Genomic DNA, 20,186 nt, shown 5'->3' with positions numbered 1-20,186 from the left:
AAAGGTAAGTGTTAAGGTGTTTTTAAACCTCTTATTGGGTAAACAGCGCCCCTAAGCGGTCATTAAAGCTAATATACATGTTGTCATGGTTACCTTCATAGCGTTTGAGCGCAGGCGTCTCTTCCTTTGCGTGATGACGCATTCCACAACGTCTTAGACGGGGCGAAAATGGCGGAGTATCTGGCGTCCATCTTCGGCACAGAAAAAGACAAGTAAGTTTTATTCAATCTTGGTTAGGATTGACGCATTAACTGCGACTTTTATGCAAAGTCTTTTTGCTGCAGATTTATTGTTCATTTCTAGCAGGTTATTTAGGTTCTTCAGCTTCCCTGGAAGTCCCGCTGAAGCTATAGTTAGCGAGGGGAAGCTAACATAGAGCTACCGCATTGAATGAAACTCATGTAGTCAGAACGTAAATCTTCTGTTTCCTGTTGGTTTATGACAAAATATTAAGGAAGTAATACATTTATATAATTTTCGCTGCTTTTATTGTTTATTTACCTACACTTAAAGCCTGCAGCACAGTTAACTAAAACCCAGTAACCCTTAGCCTGCTAGTTAGCCGGTCAGAGCAGATTACTTGGTTGTATTGATTTTTAGAGTACTGGGGTAAAAATATAAGCTGCCTTTTTTCATTTTTTAAAATTAAAATCAAATTATTTAAAGTGATCAAGAACTACATACATATAGAGATCCTTTTTAGTCACTAGAGGGTAAGGTGTAAGGCTAAGGAAGCTGCATTTGTGTAATTATATTAAACACTGTGGAGAAGAAGCAGCATTTTGTCTCCCATAACGTAAATATATAGTCTTCTTTTTAGATGTTCATTATTGTTGCTCTCCTGATAATACATTTCAACATGTAACACTCACTGTGTCAGTTAGATGTGATGGTATCTTCTGTCACCCAGCACAACTTGTTGCTGCTGTTACTGTATGTATGCTTATTATTCTAGTTGGACGCTGAGTAGAGAAAGGAGACAGCACTAGAGTCACACATGGCTCTGCAAAGCCAAATGTTGTAGCAAAACCTTTACACAGATGAGTCTGTGCATGTGATAACCTTAAGACATGAGATTTTAATTTGTCATTATGTTACTTTTGTTTAACAAATTAGCAGCGGTTCCCGAGTCGGTAATAAACAAATAATGTCAACTTCCCTTCCAGGGTAAATTGTTCCTTCTATTTCAAAATTGGAGCCTGCAGACATGGAGACCGATGCTCAAGATTGCACAATAAACCAACCTTCAGCCAGGTAAGTTTCTGCCTTACAAATGATTTTATATTTCTAAAATTACCAATCGGTCAACAGCTTCCTGAACTACACCTGTCTAGCTATAATTTCCCGTTTGCCTCATCCAAACCAGAAGTTTATATACATATAAAAAGACACAAACACTTTTTTCTCTCTTTCTGATATTAAATCAGACCAAACTTCTTGTTTTCAGTCAGTTAAATGTCACAAGAATCAGATAATATGTCTGAGACTTATTCACAAATGTCTTCAAAGTCAGAAATTTACATACAGAATTTTATTATTATATTTGGCAAATACAAATAATTTTGGTAATTCTAACAGACCTAAAAAAAATAGAAATTAGTTCTGATTTAACTTCAGTCGGTGATAAAATAAGCATAGGTACACTTCTGTTTTGGACTGCTCTGTCTTTGAATCTCAATAAAGTGCAACACTCGAAAGTTATTAGTCCAGTTTCACCGGATTTATTGTCGTTTGTCTGCTGTGTAGACCATCTTGATCCAGAACATCTACCGTAACCCTCAGAACAGCGCTCAGACTGCCGACGCCTCTCGCTGTAAGTCAGACACGTTTTTCTTAAAACTGAGGTTCTTCTCTTGTCCTGTTAGCTAGCTAACCCCTAAGCCATTCAGTGGCTTAAAGTAGACAAGTATGTATCTGTAAGACTTTCATGTGACTCAATGATATGAACAAATGCCACCTAGGATATGAAAGTAAACAGAACTTCCAGGTAGAGATGATTAGCTTGGAATACGTAGAAACATGAGGTGGGGCTGTGTGCCGTAAACAGAAACAGACCGCCTCATACAGGTAGGTGTGTTAAATATTAATATGAAAATAAATCGGCCCTAAAATACATATTTAAATAATCAATCTTGAGGTGAGTGGAAATAGTAAATGTTCTGATTAATACCAAAGTACTGTCTGCATTTAGGTAAAATTCTTCACCAATTAGAGTGGCAAATACATTGTTTTTTGTGTTTTAAAGGGTAATACATATAAAAAACCCTCTTGATTATTGAAGGTAGCCACCAACTAACTGAAAAATAAAGTTTTAAAAAATGTTGCCTCCCATATTAGTTTAGCTAATAAGTAAACTGAGCTTTTTTTAAACATACAGTAATTGAGGGAAACTGTTAAACAACCAGTAAGAGTGACTTTGCTGCAAGACTTGGAGTTTGTTGTTGGATGCTGGTGTAGTCAGCAGGAGGAAATGTCTGTTCCCCCCCAGGCCTGAACACAAGCAGCAAAACATAAAGCTGCATTCATGTGAACAAGATAAGACACTTTATTGAATATCCAGCTGTTGATTAAGTAATATTTCCATGCCAATGTCTAAATTATTGTTTTTATCTGTGGAAAATATTTAAAAGAATGGACCCTTTAATGTTATGTCCCACTGCATGTCAACATTTCCATAACTGTTGACAGTTATGATTATGATTTTAGTCTTTTAGTTAATCCACAGCAAGTCTGCTGCTTGAAACCTTCAGTTTTCTTCAGTTTTTTTCGTCTTTTTCACGTTTTCATTGTGATTTTTGTTAGCTTGCTTTTTTAAGCTCTTTTTGGAAATACTGCAAGAAATATAGTAAATATTTTAATTTAACAGATATTTTTCTTGCTGAGAAAGGGAGAGTTCAGTAGTTGAACTTACTTGTGTTATCCGTCCACCGGCCTGTAGCATCGCTCTAAGGAAGATGGCTCCCTTCCTCACTTTAATGTTTGAGATGTTTCTTGCATCATCGTATGTTATCTTAAAGCGTTTCGTATTAAATCTGGACTTTGACTAGACCAGTGCTTTTTATTTTGTAACGTCAACCTGTCTTTAATGGAGCTCCTGGTATGTTCACTTTAATCTCTTATACTGCTAGTCTAATAATAATCTCAAACAAAAACCCTCCGATACATGATAGAATTCTTGATGGGTTCTATGATCTTTTCCCAAAGCATGACACTTCCACTTCCGTGCTTTATACCTGCCGTGAGGTTCTTTTGGTTTGAGTCAAGCATGTCCTCTTTTCTTGCGTCCTAATAACTTTTATTTCCAAAGAACATCATTTCAGACGTTCTGGTCTTTCTCTGCTCTCTCAACACCAGTCACTGGTGTGACTTTTGTACCTGGTTCTGTCCCAGTCAGGCCAGTCATTCTGGTTGCTTAACTGGTTTTTCTCAGTGAGACAATCTGTATGTTTAAAATGTTGCTTCAAACATAAATGCTAAATATCAGGAAAGCAATTGCTAAAATACTCTTGTTAAATGCAGCTTCATCTCTCAACCAATCGCTCGAAGCCGTTTTAGCGAAACATATCTAATAACGTTCTTTTCCCTCCCCAGCTTCGTATTTGGTTGGATTTTTATCACAGAAGCTTATGTTTTGTATTTCAGACCATTTCCCTCTTGAACATTTACCTTCATAACCTTCAAAACTGCCCAGTCCGCTGATGGTTTCCACTGTAAGTTCTATCTTTATCCACAGGACCCTCCAGCACCGACTGCACTGAATTCATTTTATTACTCCTCCCCAAACCAAACTGGCACAGTGTAGTAGTGAGAGATGTGTCTTTAAGGCTAGATGCACGGGCCTCATGCTGTTTTGCATGGTTTCTCGGCCTGCTTGTCATGAAGAAAGTGTTATCAGTGTGTCTGTGTTATGACACAGTTATGCAAATAGTTCAGCAACAAGAAAAAAGGTCAGAGTTTGGCTGAAGTCAGTTTAAAGTTAAACACCAAACAAGCTGAAAAATGGGAGGGAGAAACTTTGTTTTGACTGCTTCTGTGACATTTAGCTTCAGATTTACATACCATCCCTACTTCCAAATGTTCCTACAGCGTTTTGAGAAAGTATTTACACCCCCAGTTTGCCACATTGCAACCAACCTTTAACATTTGGGATAGTTTTGTGTGGTTGTAACGTAAACCTAAAGGGTTCATCAGGTGTGAATGCTTCTTCAAAGCGCCGTGTGTTTACTTTTTTTGAAGTCTCCTGACGCTTAACGTCTGTCCAGCTCGTCCTTCACTGTCTGTCGTTGCCGTTTCGCAGGTGCCGTGAGCGATGTGGAAATGCAGGAACATTACGACGAGTTCTTTGAGGTGAGTGACCGGCTGGCCCGGCAGCGGCCCATTATCTGCCTCAGGAGAGCCAAAAGAGCGGCCAAAATGGGGCCTCTGTGGGCGGATTTCGGAGTTTGTTCATAGGAATTGTGCAACACCTGAAACTTTGTTAATAGTGGAAAGTTTTGGTAACGACTTCCTGTTGAAAAAAACATCAAAATGAGAATTGTAATGTTGAAAAGTGGCAAAATTATTTATCAATTCATTAATTTTTTTCCCCTCATTTTTCAATTTAGGAGGTGTTCACAGAGATGGAGGAGAAGTATGGAGAGGTGGAGGAGATGAATGTCTGTGATAACCTCGGTGACCACCTTGTCGGCAATGTATATGTGAAGGTGAGTCATGTACACCTGAACATCTAATACTCCAGGTAGCCATCAAGTAAAGTAAATGTAAAGTTTAGTTTGAATTGATCTCAGACTGTGAGGAATGCATTCAGTGTGTGTACATATCTGGTTTCTGCAAAAATGAATGTCTAACTCTGTGTGTAGTTTCGTCGTGAGGAGGACGCAGAGAAAGCAGTCATGGACCTGAACAACCGTTGGTTCAACGCCCAGCCCATCCACGCAGAGCTGTCCCCGGTCACTGACTTCAGAGAAGCCTGCTGCCGCCAGTATGAAATGGGGTGAGTCTCAAATGAGTTGAAGTTTGTCCATGTCTGCTGTTGAAGACCAACTAAGCAGTTTTATGCATCCAGAAACATTTTTGCTTATGAGAAGAATGAAATGCTTCTTGCTAAATGTCTGTTAGCTTGTTGGTCAGTGCTGAGTTGTTTTCCTTCTTCTGCTCAATCAAATCTGGGTTTACAGTGTCCTCCAGCTTTGATTTGATGTGATTAAGTCACATCAAAAAGGTTGTTTTTGTTTAAGCCTGGTGTTTGGAAGTGGAGAAACGATCATCATAAACACACCATGGCAACGTTTTCTACAAATATTAGAGCAATCAACTTTCAGCAAATAAAATTTTCTGGTTTCCAGAGTTGCTGTTGTAATCATTATAAAAAGGCTTTGAGCTCTAAGATTAAACTTCTCTTCCAGCTGTTTTCTCTCACTCTCACACCACAGTCCTTTATGCAAAGGCACGAAGCAGCAGCAGTATAGTATTTGTAACTGACTGCAATGTATAGCTGCTACCACAAGGTGGCAGAAGATCAGGTGAAAGTTTTTCATCAGCTCTTGCAGGTGTTGTTGTTGGATGACAATTAGTTTTTCTTAAACTATTTTTGTCTTTTGATAAATTTTAGTTTTTTATAATTCTTAACCATACAATTTGAAATGTTGTCTTTTAATCACATGCACTAATATTTGCACACAGGTTTGTCCTGAACATGACCCATACATCAGTGTCGAAAACAGTTATTTTAACTATTTTATTCAGATTGCTGAATAAACCCTGGTACTCGCCTCTTTATGGCTGATTTAGGAGACATTTATTTACCTTTGTTGTCACTCGTTTTACCGATACTAGGACTGAAACGATTAATATCAGATTAATTGATTTTAATCCGACCTCTCTGCTGTAGCAGTGAAGCAGGTTATTGTTGTGTGTGGTGTGCTGCGTGAAGAAAGAAGGTTCTGTCTTTGTTCAGACCATGACAGAGCTTCACTGTTCTCTCCTCATCTGAGGTTGGATTACTGCTGGCCAGAGTGTCCTGCCTTTAAATCCGAGAGGCCTTTAAAGGTTGCTTCTGACAGAACCAGAGCAGAGTCACAAGGTTTTCCTTTTGAAAGTCTGAAGTCGTCCCAGCTGCATTTGCTTTGTGTAAGCTAACATTTTATTCAGAACCAAGATAAGCTGCGTGCCCTTCAGGGTTTTTCCATTTGATTCTGGTTTGTTCCCCATGCAGCAGATAAAAGTTTCAACTTTTTCTGCTGCCGTGCTCCTTGGCATGTGTAACGTAGAGCCAACTTTTTATGGCAGGGCTCCATCTGCAGCAAGGCCAGAGATTTTAACCCCTCATGTCCCGTTTTCCTACAGGGAATGCACCCGAGGAGGATTCTGCAACTTCATGCATCTGAAGCCCATATCACGGGAACTCCGTAGGGAGCTCTACGGCCGCCGCAGGAAAAAGTAATTACTCCTCAGTGGAAACAAATGTTCTCTCTCTCCAGTCACTGTTGGTCTGTAAATGAGGTGTTTGTTGTCCACCAGGCACCGCTCTCGTTCCCGCTCCCGAGAACGGCGCTCCCGCTCCAAGGATCGACGGCGGGGCGATCGCGAGAGGCGGAAGTCCAGGGACCGGGAGCGGTCCGGGAGGTTCTGAAAGAGGCCGAGACTGATGCATTGAATCCCCTACTTCCTAACCCCAGCAATGTTTTTGTTTTTTTTTCTTCTTTTTTTCTGTTTTTGTTTCGATGAATTGTTGAAACTGTTATTTTCTTTTATTCAATTTTTTTAAAAGACAAGCTCGTGTCGCTTTCTCAATAAAACAGATTTGTAACTGCACCGCCAGAAAATCCGTCCGTGAATTCTCTCCACAAGAATCAATTCTTTGCCATTCCTTCCTCTCTACCTCAAGTTTTTCCTTTCTATTTTTTATTCCTCGTGTCATTTCTTCCTTGTGATCATCTCACCTGTGTATCAATTTTTTCTTTCTTTTTACCTTATTTTTTTCTTCCATCCTTTGTGTTCTTCATATGCTTCCTTCCTTGTTTCCTTCCTTTCTTTGTTTGCTTTTCATTGTTTCTTTTTGTTATTTGTATTTCCACCCGTATTACTAGTCTGTGTTTTGTTCCAATTTCAAAGTCTACCCAGAGTAGAAATGTCTGCAATATATTCATTAATTTTATATTTTAAAATAGGTGGGAAGAATGGATAATTCAGGAAATTTCTCTTTTTTAAAAATGTTCCTCAGATAATGTATAGTAACCTTGATTTAAAGTCATTGATTTTGTTTTGTTGGTTCCGTTCATGTAAACAGTTATCAGTTAAGTCACATGTAAACTACGTAAGCTTACCATTCAGAATGCTTTACCTGATGTTATTAATGGAAGGTTGAGTGGAAGGAAAACTTTTCATGCATAAATTTGCACAAACAACTGTTTTAAACAGTAGCCAAGTGTGAAAATCTTCATGAAAAGCCAATCTTGAACCAAAATTATCTTACATGGGTAACTGGAAAATTTCTTGCTAGAATTTCTTTGGTTGATTTTTCTGACTTGAATCTAAGTCAATGCTGTGAAGTAGCTCAGATAAGTGTATAAGTCCAATATTTAAGAGAATTGAAATGAAGTACATGTGATACTTTTGCATGTATCATGTAAAAGTGATACATGGGACTTTTTACTGGCACTTTATTTTGTAGACTGAGTCATAATCATGTAGCAACATGTCTCAAATGTTTCCATATTTAAGCAATTGTATCCTTTTGTCTAGTTATTTTAATTTTCATCCTTGAGTTTTTGACAAGGATATCACTTGTACTCAAGCGCAGAAATTATTTTATAAGTAAAAATAATTGTAATTTTTTTGTCTACTCAACATTTTTGATATCAAAGCCAAAGCTCATGAGAAGCCGTCAAGATGACACATGGCACCAAAGTACGAGGCTTTGTGTTTGGTCAGCAAAAAGGTAAACAGGTGGTGCGGACAACTGGGCGACCCTGTTTATCCTGATCCCGTCTCGAGAGACCTCCTCTCTGATTGGGCGACGCAGTCCAAACAGACGCCCCCACCTTAGCCAATCAAGTTATACCTTTACTTGCTTCCTGTCTGTATGCTACACGTGCTCATTGTGCTCCAAAACCGCTGTACCTCCCGGAAGCATCTCATTCCGCCGCTTGCGTCCTGAAGTCACCTCTCGTCTTGAAGCTCATTTTTTCCTCTCCATCGGTTTCTGGCTGCATTTGAACCTCTAGGTAAGAGAAGACGGGCGAGTAACGGTTTGAAAAGCGTTGAGGATGTAAGAGTGATGCTGGGAGATGTGGTTTTCAGATATTGGCTCGGTGGACGGCGAGCTGATGCAATATCTCCCCGATATTTGCTGCGGAATGCGGCCGAATACGGGATGCTAACAGTTTATTTAACTCTTCCCGATTAATGTCTTCACTCTCACTGAGCTTTTATGTTTATATGTTATATTATTTCCCGTTTAAGTTCAGGAAGTGTTTTTAATTCAGAACGGAGGGAAATTTGGGAGAAAATGGTAAGTCATCAATTGTATGTGATGGCATTAAATTGCTTTGACATTAGCTTGAAACGTCCAATAAAAACGTTTTATAATTAACTTTAAAAAAAAAAAAATCTTATATCTTCTTTTATTATTTGTGTCGCATCACAGATGTGACCTCACTTTTGTAATTTTATCCCATTTCAGAGCTACAAGCCTAACTTCTACAGCTTAAATCCATCCAATACTAAAGCATTAACATTTTAAAAACGGTGAAAGTTTCTCTACAAACCCATTTTCTGGAAAATGCACTCGTATTTAAGCAACAATATAATTTCGATTTGGTTTTCGCTGAATGCAGATGTGTATGTTAAGGTGTATTTTTTTTCCCGTGTTTCTAAAGTTGACATTCCTGCTGTGCACATTTGTCATGGCTGAGGGATAAATGCAAACCTTTCTCCTTTATCTGTTGAGCAGCTGATGCTTTAGCTGCTGGCGGAGCTTTTACCTGATTCACACTTTAAAAGAAAAACGCTGCAGCTGAATAAAAACCGTGGAGTTGAGCAGTGGACTCTGCTATTCTCAGAAAAAGATGTTAAGAAATGAATGAAGACTGTTGGATCTCTTGTAAAGGTAAACCTCAAACTGCCACTTTAATTTCTGCCTCTGAATTATTATCATTAATGCGGAAGAGGATTAAAGCTTCACGTTGGGGGGAAAAATACCACTTTAAGCTCAATTCTGACTTTTTTCTCTTTTCAAATAAATAAGGGGGTAATTCTTTTTTTTTTAAGAATTCTAGTAAAGTGAAAAAAATGGAAAAAGCCAGAATTTTTTTACATTGATCCTAATTTTCTTTCGTACAATAATTTTATGTGCATTTATTAATAGAAATCGCCTTATTTATGCAACAGGTTGCTTCAATTTTTGGACTTTAACTAGGCCGTATGCATCTGCCTTGTATGTTACGAGGCATTGGTTGTGTAATAATTGTAGTTTTAAAAATCTACAATTTCAAATCTGCTAGAAAGGAAAAGAAAATCCCTTCCTGTGTTTTATAGCCCTTTCAACAAGATGCTGTTGAAAATGTCCAAGTGACCTCAGTTGGTTCTAGCTGAATGAAGCGCACCCTCTAACAATTTGTTGCTTCAAGCTTCGGGTTGGTTGGCTGATGAAACAGTAATGTGATTTTTCTCCTCACCTACAAAAAAAAAGAAAACAAATACGGGGCTTTGGAAATATTTCTCGTCATGAAAAATGTGCAAAGTCATGATGGGGAAGCTAAAACGTCACCATTCATCACCCTAACTAATACTGTTTGAAAATTAAAACTAGATAAGAGCGTTAGTTATCCAACAAAAACGGAATAATAAAAGTGTTCCTCAGTAAAGATAAGCTACATCGTTTTGCACAGTAAGCACCTCAATAAATGGGAAACTCTTAGCTGTAATAATTAGCAACAATAGCAGGAATAATTGTTTCCCATTTCTAAGCAAGGTTTTTTTTTTTTAAATTGGAAAAATCATGTTATGGTAAAATCTTTTATTAATAAAATGATTTCATATAAGTTTTTTTTTTCCTTCTTTAAACTGCTATGTAAATATACATAAAATATTTTTTGAAAACATATTTGTTTTAGAGTAAATCTTGTAAAATGGCACCGTTTTTGTTCCTTTTAACGCTTTCACTAGACTCAGGAGGAGAACATACCGGAGGTGATTAGATATTAATCTGATTAAAAGGGTCTGGCGAAGGATTTCTCACAGGATTGGGTTTAATGATGGCCGGACGGAGCAGGTGATCTCTGGGTTTGTCGGGTGAACGGGTTTCTCTGGTTAGTCCTCGCTGCTGGTCGCAGGGGGATCGGGTTGCCTTGTTGAACCCTGTGAAGGCCGCCGCATACCACAAGCTGTTTGACACATTTACCACAGCGGTTGTGGCGGGCGTCACTTTAATTAGCCGCAGTGGAGTTGAAAGAGGAGCCAGCATGAGTATAATTATCTGTCATTTTGACACCCGGACAAATTGGTCAGAATAACCCAAATGCAGCATATTTTTATTCATGAGCTACTGAGTTTTTGTCTCCTTGTTTGCTTTAGAAGATGGAGCCATTTAGGTGTGTGAACATCATTTGAACCCATGTTGGAGTCAAAGAGGGGCCTCGGTCTTGACCTCTGACCTCTGATGTGCATGCTATGAGTTGGTGACGGCTCATCTAATGCTGTTTTAGCTCAGATCCCATTCAGACGTAATAAGCTCAATACTTCCCATTCTAATGATTCATATTTTTTGAATGATAATTTTGTTTACACTGAGAACATAATCCGTTTTATTTATGGATTTGGCAGTGTGTGCTTTTTAACCTCCATTTTATTCATTGTATTTTGCTGTTGTTTCATTTTGGATATTTAAAATATCTTCCAGATTCAGTGTTGAGTGTTCTTTACAAAATTAAAAAGAAAGTTTATTGGTTTTTGAGAGAGTGAAGGTGCATTATGATGCCATCATCATTATGTGACTTGAAAATGGCCTCAAAACGACAATATTATCGTTTATTACAACCGAGACAGTTTATCGTTCAGCAAACTTTATTGTTGGTTAAAATGAGCTAACCTGTTAAATCCCTCTTTTTATATAATTAACATGTGACCTACACACTCCAGATATCAGGATTAAGATAGTATTCAATAGTCAGTTATGTAACTCTGACATTTTACACTATTATTAACCAACATGAGTCACTTCCAGGTTCAGATTAAACAAACAAAGCTGATGGATTGGAGGGAGGTCATAAACATTTCTGGAGGTATGTGCTGATAAATCTGGAATAATGTGGATTATGGTATTTTTTTCACTTTTTCCTTGGAAAGCATAAAGCTCATCAACAAGATTAGGAAACGTTCCCCGTTCCCGTTTCTTCTGTTTAATGTCTGACGCAACAGCAGCTGAAGCCAGATCAGCCGGCCTTTCCTCCAGTCTCACTTCTGTTTTCTCACCAGAAACCAGAAGTGTTTTCTGCCAAGTCAAACTAGAGCCACTGCTAATGTTGGTTGTGTTTGCTCTTAGCGATGACAGGATGAATTTGTGAGAGGAGTGACTGGGGGTGGAGGAACGACACCTGTGCCAAAGCTACATTACATGACTCAGCGTTGTTTAGAGGAAGTTATGCTGTATTTTTCTGTGTAGGCTTGTGTGCATTTTTTAGTGAGCGTTTAGAGGCTCACAGGGGGAAAAAATGTTCTGTTTTCTTTCACATTTCATACTTTGATACTACATATTTCTAAGGTTTAGTCTTTGAGATTAGCATCTGAAAGTTCAAAGGCAATGTTTTTTTATTAAGTCTGAGCCACAGCTACCCTGATATTTGCATATCTGTGTTATGCATATGGATGCATGACACTATGAATTTATTTTCCTACCAAACATCGCGACCAACCAGTCCATGTTCGTGATGTTGCACAAACACGGGGATTGCTGAATTACTTCTGAAGCTTTCCTTTAACTGGAAGAAGAACATCTAACTAGAGTTAAAAAAAGAGAATAATTTACCATTAACCATGATTCCATTAATGTTTTTTTTATACCCACTTAGAAGTATCGCATTAGGGACGGCGGAGTTCCTGATCGAAATTCTGTGAAAGAGGTTTACAGAGCTTTGTGCCAGAAACCCATTAAAATGCTGTTTACATCGTTTTAAACTGTATGATTGTGAGTGGGAATAAAAATAGCAACAGGTATTTTGTTCCATATAACACAGTAGGAGTGAAACAGGTAAACCTTTATGGATGCAAACTCAACTAAAAACCCACCTGTTTAGGATTGTATTTGAAACATAATCAATTACAAATTTATTGATGGAACTTGACTTAATGTCGTGTTTTGATTGTTGATTTTATCTTGCATTGTGTTTCTGTGTTTGACTTGATGTAAAGCACTTTGAAATGCCTTGCTGCTGAAATGTGCTATACAAATAAAACTTGATTGATTGATTAGAAACAGTTGATGGAAACCAGGACTGTCACTATTAGAAAATCTTGCAGTGCCGATAATATTTCCAAATATTGCAGTGATGATATCATACGCTGTTTTTTTTTCTCTTTCGTCTCTTTCTAATCTGCATAAATGCATCTAACTGCATACCTTCTGTATGCTCATACTGCAAGCTTCTTTCCAAGTTAGAAATGGAAATATTACTGTGAGCTACTGGTGTTGGTCTTTGCAATCCAATTAGTTCCTCAGAGATTTCAGAAGCTGTATATGTGAAAGCATTTGTGTGTTTTCTCTGAATTGTTCTTGTTGACATAACAAAGCACTTCTTATCAACTGGCATTTTTATCTGTAAGATAAACCATCTGACACTTGCGTAACCCCCGTTTCCTGTTTCCCTTTAGGTTGAGCAATGCCATCTGTTCCCTCATCCAAGGAGGCCGTCAAAGACCCCGTGTGCCCTCACTCTGCCAAGCTGCACGGCCAGGCCAACGGAGACGCCAAGCTCCAAGAGGGCTCGTTTCCCGTCGCCGCCAACGAAGACTCCGGCAAAACCATTCAGATCAACACAAAGAACCCCGCTGTAGACAGGAAGTGGATCCGGCCGGACCTCCCCAGCCGCTGCACGTGGAGCCTGGAGGCCTCCAAAGCAGACTCGCCCCACGGACATTTTTCAAAGTGAGAAGCACTCACAGTGGACCCAAGAAAAGTACATAAAGCAAGAGATTAGATCATCTAGGGGTGACTCACTCTTACTAGCACAAGCCAGACAAGTGGATACATGTGTTCTCTCACCTACAGAGGATCTAAATCAGCTTCTTCATCCCTCTACCTTCTGCCTCCCCAGGTCTGCCTCCCCCACCATCCTTCCAGACATCCTGCATCGGATCGGCGACACTCCCATGGTACAGATCAACAAGATCCCCAAAGCGTTTGGAGTCAAATGTGAAATACGTGAGTCATCTGCCGTTCAAGCCGAAGCACATCCCCAAAACGAGTAAAACCTGTGGCAGCTCAGATCTGTAAACATGGGAGGATTAGTCAGTTTTATTACTGCTGTAGGACAAAAAAAGAAAGTTAAAAGTTGAGTTTTTTTTTTTTTTTTTAGTGGCCAAGTGTGAGTTCTTCAACGCTGGAGGCAGCGTGAAGGACAGGATCAGCCTGCGGATGGTTGAAGATGCAGAGAGAGCGGGCATCCTCAAGCCTGGAGATACCATCATAGAGCCCACCTCTGGAAACACAGGTATCCAATCAGAAAAGCCTTTCTATAGGCATGTGAAGTGGGTCAGAGCAGCTGGGTTGTTAATTCTCCTCCTGCATGTCTCCAGGTATCGGACTGGCCCTGGCTGCTGCTGTTAAAGGTTACCGCTGCATCATCGTCATGCCTGAGAAGATGAGCATGGAGAAGGTGAGTTCTCTCTGTTCTCTATACTTGTGAGGACCGGGTCAGGCGGTTTGTAGTTTAGATCTCTCTAAAGCAGTTATTATTAAAGTTATTATTAAAGTTATTATTAAAGTTACAGTCAGGCTCTAGCCTGGGTTCCTGCACAGTCAGGAAAAAAGGAATTTCAAGCATTCCTCCCTGATTTGTATCCTTACTTGTTAATGTATCCGTCCTTCTTTTCTCCTCCTTTTTTGTCTTTATTCTACTTTCCAAACTTTGTTCTTCTCTTCAGTCCTTCCTACTTTGCCTCCTTCCATTTCAGTGTCGTTCTTTCTCCAGTTTCTCACTCTTTCTTTATGTTCTTCCTCTTTTCCTTCCTTCTGTGCATACTTCCTCCTTTTATTTCTTGTCTTTCACTCTTTCTTTTTTTTAATTTCCTTTCTAAGTTCCTTTATTTCCTTCTTCGGTGTGCTTTTTGTCATTTGTTTCTAACTATTTCTGAACCTAAAACTTTTTTTAAATCTTAAAATATATGAAACTGACTGAGAACTCAGGTTATTTGAGTTTATTTAACCCAGTACACATTGTGTTCATGTTTAGCTTGTTTCAATATACTGGTCAGCCAGTAGATGGCAGACAAGTTCAGACATTTTCCACACACATTTTAAATTCTGTTTTCCTCGTTCTCCAGCACTTTGTTCTAACCTCAACTCTTCAGATCCAGCAAACTAGAAGCAGAATCTGATTGTAACAAAGCTGATGGAGGTTCCCTCGTCTGTTCTTCACCTTTTTCTCCTCAGGTGGATGTGCTCAGAGCTCTCGGAGCCGAGATCGTCCGAACCCCCACCAGCGCTCGTTTCGATTCCCCCGAGTCTCACGTGGGCGTGGCCTGGCGCCTGAAGAACGAGATCCCAGACTCGCACATCCTGGACCAGTACCGTAACCCTAGCAACCCGCTGGCTCACTACGACACCACGGCCGAGGAGATCCTGAAGCAATGCGACGGTAGGCATCCGTCCAGGTGGTCCAGCTGGTTTCCTGGACCTCTGGGGTCTTTAACCTGCCTGGTGACTGTTTGCTTGATGTTTGCAGGTAAATTGGACATGCTGGTGGCCGGAGCAGGAACAGGAGGAACCATCACAGGCATCGCCCGCAAACTGAAGGAGAAATGCCCCAACATCAGAGTGAGCTCAGTTCTAATGAAAAATGTCTGACGCACACTGTACTTGGTCTAAAGGTTGAGTCCTCGCATCCTTCCTTCTGCCTTCAAGTCTTTCCTTTCTACCCTTCTTTTTTATAACATCCCTTCTCTTCTTCTTTCCTAGTTCTTTATCTCCTTTGCTTTCTTCTGTTTTCTAGCATTTGGAAAAAATGTTGTATCCTGAGGACTGATTGATTTTGTTCTTTCCGGTTGGCCTTCACTGTCATTATTTCTTTCAAACTTCCTTTTTTCCACCTTTTTCTTAAACTATTTTTCTTCAAGCTTTCTTTCAAGACTTAAAAATGGGTAAAAAGAACTGATAGCTTGAGATTTTCCAGGTTGGAAAAGTCTTTTTTTTTTCCTGTGATAAATGTGTAGGAATCCTGACTGTTTCTCATCTGTGATGGCTTTGTGCAGATTATTGGTGTCGACCCAGAAGGTTCCATCCTGGCCGAGCCTGAGGAGATCAATAAGACCGATAAGACCCAGTACGAAGTGGAGGGAATCGGCTACGACTTCATCCCCACTGTCCTCGACAGATCAGTGAGTCCTGGCTGCTCTCTTTATTTCCTCAAGTGTTTCTTCTGGACTGGCTTTTAATTCTGAGTTTGTTTTTTTTGTCTCCAGGTTGTTGATACTTGGTACAAATCCAACGATGAAGAGTCCTTCAATATGGCCCGCCTGCTCATCAGGGATGAAGGACTCCTTTGTGGTAAATATGCATCTGATTAGTTATATCAGATATAGTTATATTTTACTTGAGTAAAATTTTAGAAAAAAAAGGAGCATTTTTATTATGCTCTACGCTTTATTCACCAATAAAAACTCAGATATTTTCTAGAAAAATATTTCTGATCTCTGAAAGTTGAAAACTTGCTTGAGAAAACAGAAATTTTGAGATTATTCTCAGAAATTCTTTAGAAAAAACGTTGAAATTTCTGCATTGAGTTTGTTCTAGAAAATTGTTGTGGAGGAAAGTTACTCCTCCCTTATTTACTTATGTTTCTATTTACAATGGCCCTAAAATGCCGTCATAGATTTAAGGTTGAATAAAAAAAAAATTCAATTTTTGCTCCAATCAACCTTGTTTTTCTTGTTTTGTCCAACAGGGGGCAGCTCTGGGACTGCCATGGCTGCAGCTGTGAAGTTCGCCAAAGAGCTGAAGGAGGGCCAGCGCTGCGTCGTCATCCTGCCGGACTCCATCCGCAACTACATGTGAGGATCATCTTTTATAAAGCTTCCTCTGCTTGGTTTCACTAGTCAATGTTTGCTTCAACTTGTCATCTCCTTTTCTGCAGGTCAAAGTTCCTGAGTGATAAGTGGATGGTCCAGAAAGGCTTCCTGAGGGAGGAGGACATCATGGTGAAGAAGCCTTGGTATGTGCTTTAAAAAACCTTTGTAACCTAAGCCGTTGCTTCCACATCTGGAGCTAAGCACCTGCTTTGCTAGGTGGTGGAACCTGAAGGTGCAGAGCCTGAACCTGTCAGCGCCGCTCACCGTCCTGCCGACCGTCAGCTGCCAGCAGACCATCAAGATCCTGAAGGAGAAGGGTTTCGACCAGGCGCCCGTGGTGGACAACGCTGGGTGAGTCGTTCTTCTTATGTTGCAAGAAATGAACATACCAACAAAGAAGAAGTGTTGATTTTCATCACCGCTTCCGCTTCTGAAGGGTGATTCTGGGAATGGTGACGCTGGGAAACATGCTGTCATCGATTCTCGCCGGGAAGATCAAGCTGTCCGATCCTGTCAGCAAAGTTCTCTACAAGCAGTTCAAACAGGTCCGCCTCACAAGTCTCCTTTTGCTTCTGATTTTGTTGCTTCCCTCAGCAGGGTAGGATTAGAAAGTAAAACTGCTGAAAACTTGTTCAACTTTCCTCTAATGGCAAAATTTTAATAATTTGTATAAAATTTTGGCATCTTTCCTCAATGTCTTCATGTTAAACCCTCAAAATTCAACATATTGTATTCACTCAGCATGATACTCCCACCACTGTGGATCTCCATGATGCTGTTTGTTTTCCAACTTTTCTCTATCAAACCTCTGAGGTTCTTAACTGGGTTTAAATTTCACACAGCCAACACTAAAGGTTGCATGCAATTTAGATGCCTGGTCTCTGGCTCCACCTTGTGGCGAGGATAATGTGTGACCTGCTTTTTTTGGTAACCCTTTAAGACCAAGTATTGAATTTAACTTCTCTGTTTGCTACGTCCGGATAAATATAGAAAATAAAATTATTCTCTTCTCATTAAACATCTAAAATCTCCAAACTGATCTCTGAGAAGTTTACTTTCACCATTTATATGATTTGCATAATATCTTCTGTTTTATCTGCCACATGGATACAGTGTGAACATTGGGATTTTTAAACCATGACTCTGTTGGGGAAACAGAAAAACTAATTTATTTTTTATATATGTGTATACTTTGAAGTCTTAAACATGTACCAAGATCTTTTTTCCATTTTATTCTGTACCTTTACTTGACTGAAATAAAAATCTGAATTGATGTTTTGCTTCTATACTTAAAAAATCTGCTAAAAACTGGTTAAAAAAAATCTGGAAATTCTCAGTAATTGTTTACGTTCATCCTTAAATAATCTCTTGTTTTTTTCCTGTTTCTCTCAACCATTTTCTTCACAGATACGCCTGAATGATAATTTGGGAAACTTGTCTCGCATTCTGGAAATCGACCACTTTGCCCTGGTGGTGCATGAACAGATCCAATGTAAGTTTGGAGAAGAAACATTGATAAATGGCGGCTGTTTTTTCTTCTTCTTCTTCAACTCTACATCATCAAAATTTGAGCCTGAAGCTGGAAAAAAGCTACATAATCAGTATTTATTGCATCATGGGTCAAACGCTATTGATCAAAGATCAAAGTTCCGTCTCATTTCATTGGGAATGAAGTTCAGACAACCTTTACTTGACCTTTTGGAGTCTGCCAGAGATAACTTTCTGTAACTTTCTGCGTTGCTCTAAATTAAACCTGGAGCTCCGTCTGTTCTGTGCCATGTCTGCTTGTAACTGACTTTCTCTCTCCTTCCTCCTGTTTCTTTACCAGACCTGACCAGTGGCTCGACCGCTCTGAAGCAGATGGTTTTCGGCGTGGTGACAGCCGTCGACCTGCTCAACTTTGTCACTGGCCGGGAACGGAGAGAGCGCTCCGTGTCAGAGTCCACTGATGAGCTGTGATAAGATAAGATAAGATGAGATGAGATTTATTTGTCATTGTCATCAACAGATTACAACGAGATTGAGATTTGCTCGACTCAAGTTAAGATGCAGGTTATGTGTATATACATAATATACAAAGATAAAGATCAGCTGACTGAAGCTTTCTCACCCCCAAAAATAAAAGGATGACCATGGATGAGTTCAGAAGAGCTGGAAAAAGTGTTTTTGAAGTTTTTTGGGTTGTAGTTATCTCTTATTTTCAGCTAAAAATGAATATTCTGTCTTTAGATCCTGATTTTATGTCCATTAATTCACCTTGATCTGGAGTTTCAGTTTTTTTTTTGTTGTTATTTTATGTCCTTACAGAGTAGAAAGCAAATCTTTTGTAAGTTTTTAATTCCTGGTCAGCTTATTTCTCGTCTGTAAAATGTCTTTGGGACCTTTTGAGTTATGCTTTAATCGTTTTGAAAGTGATTGTAAAGCTGGATTTCTGCATTGAAACAGAAAAAAGGGGCCGTATATGGTCTTGCTGTATATAGGCAAACATGATGAGCTTACTTTATTTTTTCCTTCTTTTGTTTCAGCGCAAAGTCTGTCATGTAACTGTAAAGAAGTCTTGACTATTTAATCATAGATGTGTCTTGGAGGAAATATTTTGTATTGCATTGCTTTTATTCAATGAATGTGTCTGAATAAATAAAGTTTAAGCAAAGTTGAACAGTTTTGTCGAAATTAAATTGGTACAGCAAGTGATAGTAAAATCATGTTTATTGATATCATAGGTAACTTCTTGATAAAAGTTTATAGTTACAAAAGCTCTCTATATTAGTACAAGAAGTACTAATAATTTGTAATTTATTAGCATGTTTATTACCGAATTGGTAATTACTTATTTAGAGATCATTTTTAGTAACAATACATGTATTCATGTAGCAGTCATTAAACTTGACAAGAGCTAAGCTAGCAATTCTAATCAATTAGCATGTTTTTAGATCTGAAGCTGTAATTACACATAGTAATTATACTAAAAGCACAATTACTTATAGTAATTATACTTATAATTACAATAATATAAGTATAACTAGAAAATTCCTGAAGAAATTTAACCGGGGCCTGCCAAAGTGTGCCCGTCGGTTTGGACCCAGTGTTCTGATGCTAAAAATGAGCATCAATGCTAAAGAAAGTTGCAATCATATGAGGAGAATGACAAGAATGTTTACTAACATGGACTTGCACCATTCAGTATGATAAAGTAAGTGTATCAGCTGAAATTAGCCAAAATGCTAATGTTAACACTAGAAAAACAAAATTTCTGAAGAAATTTAGCCGGGGCCTGCCAAGGCGCGCCCGTCGGGCTTGGGCCCGGCGTCGTCACGCCACAAATCGGCGTCGACGCCAAAGAACGCCGCAACGTAACCAGTGGCACGCGGAGAACCGCAAGAACGTTAAGCGAGGCGGACGTGCACCATTCAGTACGATTTAAAATGTTGTCAAGGCTTTTATTTTGGAAGTTTTGTTAAACTTCATTTCAAAGGGCCAAACTAATCCCATGCGTAATAGTCCTTGGGTTAAAATAGTTATATAATGCTCAAAACACAAGTAGCTGATGTAAAAATATTCAAGGCTTTTATTTTGAAATTTTCAGTATGCTCCATTTTAAAGTTCCGAACTAATCCCATGTGTAACAGTGCTTTGGATGAAAAAGTCATATACGGCCAAAAAAAGCAATTACGTCATGTAAAATATTCAAGGCTTTTATTTTGAAATTTTCAGTATGCTTAATTTTAAAGTTCCAAACTAATCCCATGTGTAACAGTGCTTTGGATGAAAAAGTCACATAAAGCCACAAACAGCAATTACGTCATGTAAAAATATTCAAGGCTTTTATTTTAAAATTTTCAGTATGCTTCATTTCAAAGGGCCAAACTAATCCCATGTGTAACAGTGCTTTGGATGAAAAAGTC

At 39.0% G+C, this 20,186-nt stretch overlaps 2 protein-coding genes across 5 annotated transcripts; both read left to right on the top strand.

Annotated features, from left to right (window-relative positions):
- Window positions 1-110: 110 nt before the first annotated feature.
- On the top strand, window positions 111-6,813 carry LOC116716048 (splicing factor U2AF 35 kDa subunit). 4 transcript variants are annotated; one of them, XM_032556789.1, is made up of 8 exons: window positions 111-212; window positions 1,167-1,254; window positions 1,747-1,813; window positions 4,298-4,347; window positions 4,605-4,703; window positions 4,860-4,993; window positions 6,346-6,438; window positions 6,520-6,813. In XM_032556789.1, the coding sequence occupies exons 1-8, from the start codon at window positions 169-171 to the stop codon at window positions 6,629-6,631; spliced, it is 687 nt and encodes a 228-aa protein (XP_032412680.1). In that variant the 5' UTR covers window positions 111-168; the 3' UTR covers window positions 6,632-6,813. The 4 variants fall into 4 exon arrangements, with proteins under 4 accessions (XP_032412680.1, XP_032412682.1, XP_032412681.1 ...); XM_032556791.1 differs by lacking the exon at window positions 111-212 and adding an exon at window positions 3,643-3,710 and having other exon boundaries at window positions 1,203-1,254; XM_032556790.1 differs by lacking the exon at window positions 111-212 and having other exon boundaries at window positions 1,210-1,254; window positions 3,643-4,347.
- A 1,257-nt stretch (window positions 6,814-8,070) lies between these two features.
- On the top strand, window positions 8,071-18,940 carry LOC116716047 (cystathionine beta-synthase-like). The gene is made up of 16 exons (XM_032556788.1): window positions 8,071-8,225; window positions 12,868-13,141; window positions 13,311-13,417; window positions 13,572-13,706; window positions 13,792-13,871; window positions 14,648-14,852; window positions 14,940-15,031; window positions 15,466-15,591; window positions 15,676-15,760; window positions 16,158-16,263; window positions 16,347-16,424; window positions 16,498-16,632; window positions 16,718-16,826; window positions 17,689-17,773; window positions 18,110-18,239; window positions 18,368-18,940. Coding segments are annotated over exons 2-16 (1,740 nt in total). The 5' UTR covers window positions 8,071-8,225; window positions 12,868-12,875; the 3' UTR covers window positions 18,369-18,940.
- Window positions 18,941-20,186: the final 1,246 nt, after the last annotated feature.

Source organism: Xiphophorus hellerii, chromosome 24 (assembly GCF_003331165.1).
Source record: "Xiphophorus hellerii strain 12219 chromosome 24, Xiphophorus_hellerii-4.1, whole genome shotgun sequence".
NCBI lineage: Eukaryota > Metazoa > Chordata > Actinopteri > Cyprinodontiformes > Poeciliidae > Xiphophorus > Xiphophorus hellerii.
This window is presented reverse-complemented; position numbering and strand designations above follow the sequence as displayed.

Coding starts and splice junctions, on each gene's coding strand:
- LOC116716048 (XM_032556789.1), top strand. CDS start 169: ATGGCGGAGTATCTGGCGTCCATCTTCGGCACAGAAAAAGACAA. Junction 1,814..4,297: donor GACTGCCGACGCCTCTCGCT/GTAAGTCAGACA, acceptor GCCGTTTCGCAG/GTGCCGTGAGCGATGTGGAA. Junction 4,348..4,604: donor ATTACGACGAGTTCTTTGAG/GTGAGTGACCGG, acceptor TTTTCAATTTAG/GAGGTGTTCACAGAGATGGA.
- LOC116716047 (XM_032556788.1), top strand. CDS start 12,876: ATGCCATCTGTTCCCTCATCCAAGGAGGCCGTCAAAGACCCCGTGTGC. Junction 16,425..16,497: donor ATCATGGTGAAGAAGCCTTG/GTATGTGCTTTA, acceptor CTGCTTTGCTAG/GTGGTGGAACCTGAAGGTGC. Junction 16,827..17,688: donor TCTACAAGCAGTTCAAACAG/GTCCGCCTCACA, acceptor TTTTCTTCACAG/ATACGCCTGAATGATAATTT.